At 37.9% G+C, this 9,041-nt stretch overlaps 1 protein-coding gene across 1 annotated transcript in view; it reads right to left on the reverse strand.

Annotated features, from left to right (window-relative positions):
* The window catches only part of RIPK2 (receptor-interacting serine-threonine kinase 2), a 46,909-nt gene that overhangs the window by 19,153 nt on the left and 18,715 nt on the right, over positions 1-9,041 (reverse strand). Inside the window, exons 3-4 of the mRNA XM_006859232.1 lie at positions 6,874-7,029; positions 5,079-5,236 (exon numbers count right to left, since the gene is read on the reverse strand). Of these exons, the coding sequence (XP_006859294.1) occupies positions 5,079-5,236; positions 6,874-7,029 (314 nt within the window). The remainder of the gene's footprint in view (positions 1-5,078; positions 5,237-6,873; positions 7,030-9,041) is intronic.

The raw sequence follows: 9,041 nt of genomic DNA on the forward strand, positions 1-9,041 counted from the left end.
CACTCAGCTTTTCTCCCTTGATGGTCCCAGGGACCTCCGCTCCTGGACTGCAAAGTCAACCACTTCCTTCCTTTTGCTGAAGAATGTCTACCTTTACATTTCCAACCCTCATAGTCAGTTCTGATAGTAATTATTTTACTGTTGAACCACAAAAGTGCTATCCACATCTCCTTTCATCAGTTCCATCCAGATTGTATACTACTCAGTGGAGAGTCTACCTTCTTCTGCACCCTCTGGATCTAGGCTCCCTCTTGAAAGCTTGTAAGCCAGTCACTTCTTATATTTGTAGTCCCCTCACCCCCATTTTGGGTAGCCAATGTCCAAGTTGCCAATCCCTGTCTACCCTGTGTATCGAGGGGGTGGGAATAATCCTCGCTGTAAAGATTTGTTCCCTCTTTTGAGCTACTGCATCCATAAGTATAGGTCAAGTTCATCAAATTGTATCAGATTACTCTTTTTTTCCTTTTCTTTCTTCTTCTAGTTGATCTCTGATCATCCAGCCATTGAAGCCAGGTCAAGTGGGTATTATCTGCAAGTCTGGGTATTCTCGTGCATATGCCCTCTCTTCTTATCAGCCGGACTCCTCATTCTCCACTCTAGTCCTCTGTGGCTATGTCACTGACTCTGGGCCCAGGAATACCCAGGTCTTGCCAAATTGCTGGCCAACTAGGTCTCTGCCTGGGTTCACAGGAGTGTATTGAACGTGGTTAGACTTAGCTCGCAGCTTCATAGCTGTTTTTCCCTCACTTCCCCTTATCGGTAACCAATGTGGTCACCAGTCAGAGCACATGTCTACTCGTGTATTCCCCCTGAGTCTTAGTCTTGAAAGGGGGTTTGCCCTGAGGGGACCTGACCGCTTGCCTTGATGTCTCCTGGGTGAACAGCTTGCTTGTTCTTGTCGTAGTCAGTCAGACTGCCATTATTGTTTTATATTTTTCCTGTCAGTCTTTCTTTCAAGAATTGGCTATATTGCTTTCACAACCACTTTGTTCATTCTTGTGGTAGTCAATGGTATATTCAATATTTTTTTGCCAACACAATAACTCAACTGCACCAATTTGAGAGATACAATTTAAAAGAACACAGGGATTTTGCTGCACTCCCAAATTAACTGTTAGTTAAAATGGGACATATAGCATTGACACAGAGTCATGGAGAGAGAATAAGGATTACAGAAGAAATTCCTACGTAAATCAATGAAGTAATATTCCTTCAGTTTTACTGACAGCATGCGGTCAGCACTTTCCCCATGTCCTCCCTGGATTTCCTGGTATCATTCATCCGGTTTCCTCCCTCCCTGCCTTCTCATCCTTGGTTTTGGGCAAATGTTGCCCTTTTGGTCTTGTATAGTTGGTTGATCCTTCTAAGGATCATGTTCCTTATAGGTGTTATTGTTTATTTTATAGGCCAGTCTATTATTTGGCTGAGAGGTGATGTATGGGAATGTCTTTAGTTCTATGTTAGAAAGTTGTCTAAAGGCAATAGTCTTGGGGGTTCTTCTATTCTCCTTCAGAAGAGTAAGTTTGGTCTTAATATATTTTTTTTATTTCAATTTTGTTAGACATTATTTATGCACTCTAACTGGGACCGTCTATTGTGGTCCTGATTAGAGTGGCTGATAGTGGTAACTGAGCACCATCTAGTTCTCTCAGGTTAGAGGACGGCTGTGGTTATGTGGGTCATTAGTCCCTTTGACTAATTACTTCCTGAGTGTTTGATTATCTTTATTCTCCCTTGCTCCAGTCAGGCAGAGACCATGAGTTGTTTTTCTGATGGCCACTTACAAGCTTTTAAAGGTTCTTACCTGTTTATATATAATCAAACTAATTTTCAAGAATTTTTGGTTATAATCTTTATCTTAGAAGATAATAATATTTTGTTTTCCTTACCCTCAGAATATCATTTGATGAACCAAAAGATATCAGAAACTAAACATATACAAGAACATTATTCTTATGATATTGTAAATGTGAATGACCCTGTTGTCATTGTTATTGTTGTTAAGGGTCCTCAATTCGGTTCTGACCCATAGTGACCCTGTATAGGGTTTCCTGGGAGTGGCTGGTAAGCTTGAACTGCTGACCTTGTGGTTCAAACTGACCTTGCAGTCCAGTGCATTAACCCACAGACACACCAGGATTTTGAAAGACCCTGTAGTAGGTGTTTTAATGCAGCCACTAAAAATATCACTACTGATTCTAATGTGAAATAATAAAATATAAAATCTCTTTGGGCTAGTGTATAATTTGGGATAATTAATTAATATTAATTTTCTAGTGGAGCGATATCATTCATTTCTAAGGGCGTCTTCATTTTTATCAGGTTAACTATGAAGGATAGCAAAAAGCTACTTTAAGAGTCTCATGCTCTACTGACTGAGCTAGCCAGGCAAAAAACTACTTTAAAGAAGCTATAAAAGCATATTCAGAGTACAAGTGTAATCTTTGGCGCAGTGGGTTAGGCATTGGGCTGCTAGCTATAATGCTGGTGATTCAAACCTACCCACCAATCCATCAGAGAAAGATGAGGCAGTCAGCTTTCTTAAAGATTTACAACCTTGGAATCCCTAAGGAGCTGTTCTTCTCTGTCCTGTAGGGTTTCAATGAGTCAGAATTGACACAAAGGCCGTGGGTTTGCTTGTTTTTATTATGTTAAAAGAGACAAATGAAAGTTAAACATGAGGAAAAGGCCCAATCTCTCCATCCTATGCATTACAATTATCATCTTCTTTTTTCCTGGTCAAATAACTATTTAGCATGTTTATTATTGTCTGTGTATCTGAATCTTAAAAATATGATCTTACCAAATACAGTGTTATATAAAAAAAATCCACATGTATATAAATATCTTTTATAGAACTCTCCCCCATATGTATAATAGTTTTGTTTGTCTCTGAAAAGATGTGTAGGTATCAGGGACTGAAAGATTAAGTAGAATGAAAAACTTGAAGCTAAAATGCTAGAAACCATTGTTGCTTCCTCTTCCCCCTTCCCACCCCCCAACCACACAGGATTAAAAAAAAACAAACCTCCTAAATATTTTGTTATAAATTGACAGAACCAAAAGATAGGCTTTAAATTTTTTTAAGAACATAAAAGCTAATCAGTGGGGAAATATAGTAGACTAGGCAGTAAGGTCAAGCAGGCTCTCTGTAGCAAGGATACAGAAAACTGGATGAGGCCGAGACAGATACAGAGAACAGTCCTGGAACCATGAGCAGCAGATAAAGGAATAGAAAAGTATATTGAGTGCTTACTGGGAGAGAGAGTTGAACAGACACAGTAAGAGAGGAGGTGACAGACCAGTAGTAGCAGCTGTCAGGACCTGTTGCAGCCATCTTGAGAGTTTGTGAATAGCTTTAGAGATGAGAAAACATAATCGAGTTACAGAAACCTACCAGTGGCTCACAGAGATGAAGGTGAGACTTTTTTTTTTTAAGACCAGCATACATCCCTAGGGAATCTTCCACTTTTCAGGCAGTTTGAGCCACTTGGAGGCTGTGGGTCTTGGGGAGAAGCTGTGTACAATAACCCCACCAGGGTAGGCTCCACTCCATATCTGCAAAATCAACCCTGGCAAGCTCTGGACTGGCTCTCACAAGGATAGGGGATTGAACAGATATGTCAGATAGACAAAAAACACACAAAAAAAGAGAAAAAACACAAAAAAAGGAAGGAGGGGAGGCAGGTAATCTGTTGTAGGTCCACTGGGTGCAGCGTAGCTGTTTTGAACTTTCTTAGATGGCTATGAAGGCAGGAGGCCAGTAGATGGTACAGCACACCACTTATTGGCAGAGAGAAAGCCAGTGACTTTCATTATTCGCTGTGTGGCTTTTTATTTATTTTTCTTTCTTTTTCTTTCCCCCCCTACTTCTTCTTGCATCACATGACAGGAGATAGCAACTGCGATTATACAACCAAGCCACAGCCATACCCTCTATAACCCTACCAATTAGGCAAGAACCAATACCAGCTTTTATACACCACAGAAGTGAATACGATCACTACTGGCTAAATGCACTCTGAATTGAACTGTACAGTAACCAGACAAGCTCATTATCTGAACACACCCACCAGGAAGCAACCACTGAGTGCTGAAGAATACATCACCATACAAATATAACAATACCAAAATGACTAGAAAGCAACAGAAAATTTCTGTTCACATGAAGAAAAAAGGCAGAGTAGCTCAAACAAACGACCAAGAGACAGAGCTAGAAACTGATTTTGAGGAAGAGCGGCACTGGAACTACCTGAAAAAAATTCAGGAGAATAATATTGAGGAACATTCAAATGTTTCACAGAAATGTTGTGTAAAAGAAGGAAGAATTCAGAAAAGTGCTACAGGAGTGAAAAAGTGAAATAGATATAACATTGGAGACAATACAGAAAATCTAGAAGATCAATACTAAGATACGAGAAATGGACAATACATTGAATGGGCAAAGGGGTAGAATTGAATCAATGGAGGCCCAAATTAGTGAGCTTTAAGATAAACCTCTCAATACTAGTAAGCTAGAAGAACAATCAGAAAAAGAGTAAAAAAGTATGAAGAAAGCTTAATATTCTTCATAAAGAAGAATAACCTATGGGTGATTGGAATTCCAGAACAGGAAGAGACAAAATCACAGAAAAGATACTCAAAGAACTCCTGGAAGAAAATTTCCCTAATACCATGAAAAATGAGATGGTAAGTATTTAAGAAGCCGAGTGAACCCCAAACAATATAGAACCCCAAAATAAAACCACCAAGATATATCATAAAACTGTCCAAAATCAAAGACAAGGAATGAATACTGAAAGTAGCTTGGGATAAATGAAATGTTACCTTCGAAGGAAAACCAGTAAGATTAAATTCTGACTTATCAGCAGAAACCATTGGAGCAAGAAGGTAATGGGAAGACACATAAGAATGTAAAAGTTGCTTAAAGCAAGGCACCATTAATTTGAAAAATATTAATCACTCTTCTACCACACTTAAGAGAAGAATGAAAACCATATTTTAAAGCTTAAAAACTCTGGCTGAATTAATTTTGTTTTCAGACCAGGTTAACTCTCAGTGAAGGTGGCTTACTGTACCTGTATATATCATGCTTGACACTGGCCCTTGACTTTTGTCCAGGTTCATAGTTTTCAGGTGGCATATAGATAATTGTCCCTCCTTCTGGTGCTGATTTGCTGCTTCGAGATTGTGATAGGGACATCATGCGCCATTTTGATAAACCGAAATCTGCAATCTGTAAAGGAAAAGAGTAAATAATTGAATTTAAAAAATATGCTCTCTCTCAAAAAGCAATTCAAGAATGGACTATTTCTGTTCATTGTATTTAGATATTAGACAATCAACATTTTACATGCATGAGCCATGAAAACCCCATTGCTACTGAGTTGATTCCAACTCACACTGACCTTATAGTAGAACTGCCCCACAGGGTTTCCAAAGTAGTAAATCTTTATGGAAGCAGACTGCCAGATTCTCTCATGCAGAAAAGTTAGTGGGTTCAAATCACCAGCTTTTTGGTTAACAGCTAAGTATTTAACCATTGTGCTGTATATATATTTGTATGAGTCCTGGTGTGGCACTGTAGCATAAGCACTCAACTGCTAACCATGCTAACCACAGGTCAGAAGTTCAAACCCACTAGTCACTCTCAGAAACCCTACACAAAGTTGCTATGAGTTGGAGATGACTTGGCAGGACTCAACAAGTATCTGTATCTATTCATGAATGTGTCTATGTGATACAGAGTCCTGGCGTGGCACTCCAGGATAAGTACTTGACCATAATGTCAGTTTGAACCTCAGGGTTGGTGGTGCAACCTTACCAGCTGCTCTTCAGATACCTTATACAGGGTCTTTATAAGTCAGAAACGACTCAGTGGCACTTAACAACCATATATATATTTCAAAACAGAAACAATATTTAATGGGAAAGGGGTGTGGGGAAGCTTTAGAGATTTAATTTATATTACTTAGACTTTCACACTACATGAAAGAGCGTCAAAAAAGTCTGTGGAAAAATTCCATCATCTTTAATTAAACGTTTCCATGAACTTTTTGAAGCCCCTTCAATTTATAAGTCAACAGTGATACTCTGAAGTTATCAGGCCTATCTGAAAAATACAGTAGATCTGGAGTTCACACATTCATTCATTTAACAAATACCTATAGAATGCTTCTATATGGCATGTGCTGAGGGCACAGCAGCTAACAAAACAGACTACGTTTCTGTCTACATGAGCCATGAAACAAATTAGTATATGCACATTGCATCACATACTGCAAAATACTATGAAAAATAAATCTTGGTACAAGGATAGAGAGGCTTAGGGGGTCTCGGTGCTGAAGGACACAGGACCTCTTTATATTACCTGTGTAGCTTTCTGTGAATCTGGAATTCAAAATAAAAAGCTGATAAAAGGTGAATAAGCTGTGAGGATATCTGGGAAAAACATTCAAGCAAGGACTTTCATAATATTTTTACAGGCAAATGAAAACATATAGGCTGTGAGAGAAGCCTTTTTGAAGTATCCCATAAAACATGAATGAGGATTCTCCACGATGCCTACTGATTAATAAAAGAACTGATATTGACCTGTAAGGAGATACTCAGTGGCATGTTTTGTAGCTTTGATCTATGTTTTATACTGCCTAATATTTATCATGACCTGAAGATACAAGAAATTAGTTATTCATTGCACCATCAGTTCATTAGTAACTAAATCACTGAAGACAGGAATATTAAAGCTAGGAATTACGGGAAATGGGAAAGGGAAATAAATTGGCTAGGTGGAGGAGATAAGAATAAAGCATTTTAAGACTATTAAGCACAAGGATATAGAAAAACTTTTTTTTTTTTAACAGAAGAAATTACCTTTACATGAAATTCATTATCTAATAAGATATTTTGAGTTTTCAAGTCATGATGAAGTAGAGGAGGATTCATATTGTGCAGGTAATTTACTCCCAGTGCAATTTCATGCAGGATGCGAAACCGCAATGGCCAAGGAACATCAGGATACTCAGTTTTCTTTATATATATGAAAAGAAATAATATAAGAATTAGTGGCCAAATTTCATTATATTTTATACTTACAAAATTAAACATTCCATGAGAAAATACTAATTTTTATAACATAATGTGAAGTTAATTATTTATTATCCTTTGATCTTACTTTTATGCCTTTTAGTGAAAATAATTATAACTTTATAGTATAGATGTTTCCTTTTAGTTTATATTGGTAATGTTGCTACATGGTGGTGGGTCTTATTCCTTTCATTGGCAGTTTTCGCTTATTTTGTAGCTATACAATGTCTGCACAATACCTATGCTCACACACACCTCCCCTGTGTTATGTTGTTAAGTGTCGTTGAGTTAACTTGTAAACAAACACATGCATATATGTACAATTTGTTTCTAATATATACCACTTATTCAAAATTTATATTCTGATTTTCTATTAATATAAAATTATAGCTTATTGTTAAAATAATCATTGCATTGATTCACATTTATATTTATTCATTAAGCATTAATATCCGATACTTTTAATAATATTGTTATTGTTGTTGTTAGATGTCATCAAATTGGTACCGACTCATAGCGACTCTATGCACAACAGAATGAACCGCTGCCCAGTCCTGTGACAACCTCACAATTGTTGCTACATTTGAATGCATTGCTGTTGCCACTGTGCCAATCCATCTGATTGGTGGTCTTTCTCTTTTTCTCTGGACCCTCCACTTTACTTCAATAATGTGGTGGTGTACCGTGGAGTCAGTTCCAACTCATAATGACCCTGCATAGGGTTTCCATGGCTGTAAATTATTATGGGAGCTGAAAGCCTCATTCTTCTCCCGTAGAATAGCTGGTAGTTTCAAACTGCTGAAAGTGAGATTAGTAGCCTGATGCTATGCTACCAGAGCTCCTTCCCCTATATTGCATCTTGAAAAATTAGCCTTTGCTAATTTTGGTTTTGTGAAGGGGAAAAACACCATCTATTTTCCAAAGCCTACATAATACAATGCGTTTTTTTAGTGTGGTGCTGTAGGAAAACACTAGACTGCTAACCACAAGATGGTCAGTTCAAACCCACCAGTCACTCTTTGGAAACTCTATACAAGGTCGCTATGAGTTGGAAAAGACTCAGTGTCCCTTAAAGACAAAAATATAATGCATACACATTTAAAACAACAGTTTTTACTTTCTGATACTTCTATGTGATATTCATATGAGCTTTCTTAAAGTAAATGTTTTTGAACATAAAGAGTTAATGCAGTTTACCAGGACAATAAACATACTAAGTAAAATGGAATTATGGGAAGGCTGACAGAGAATTACCAGGCACTGTGATACGGGTGGACTCCTGTTATGGTGCTATAGGATACGCACTGGACTGTGAACCATAAGGTTGGCAGTTCAAACTCACCAGTTACTCCTTGGAAAACCTGTATCAGGTTGTAATGAGTTGGAACCAATTTGATGGTACTTAACAACAACAACATGGCACTAGGTAGCATAGTGGGCTATGCACTGGATTATTAACAGCAAGGTGGGTGGTTCGAATCTACCACTGTCTTCTCAGGAGAAAGACGAGACTTTCTGCTCCCGTTGAGATTTGCAGCCTCAGAAAACCTACATAGGATGGCTACGAGTAAGAACTGATTAAGTGGCAAACAAAACACACACACACACACACACACACACACACACACACACAGGGCACTGGGTACATTTTTCAATTTCTTTGAAAAATATATACTTGTCCTGAAAGCTCAGAACTGTTCTTGAAATGTTTTTCTGAAAATAGGGCAGTTTCTAGTTCAGTGATCAACCAGGCAGGGGAGTGGTACAATGTACTTTGATTTTTGCCAATAATCGTTTATGTTGTTTGGGTGGGTGTTGGTGATTTATAATAAATCCCACTCTTAATAATATAATTATGGAAAACCAAAAGGAAAAGAAACTACTAATGTGGTACATTACTTCCCCTGGCATACATAGAGCTCCTTTGTCTTCAGTTCTGAATTTTTTTTTTTTTT

This window comes from Chrysochloris asiatica, unplaced genomic scaffold (genome assembly GCF_000296735.1).
Source record: "Chrysochloris asiatica unplaced genomic scaffold, ChrAsi1.0 scaffold00031, whole genome shotgun sequence".
NCBI lineage: Eukaryota > Metazoa > Chordata > Mammalia > Afrosoricida > Chrysochloridae > Chrysochloris > Chrysochloris asiatica.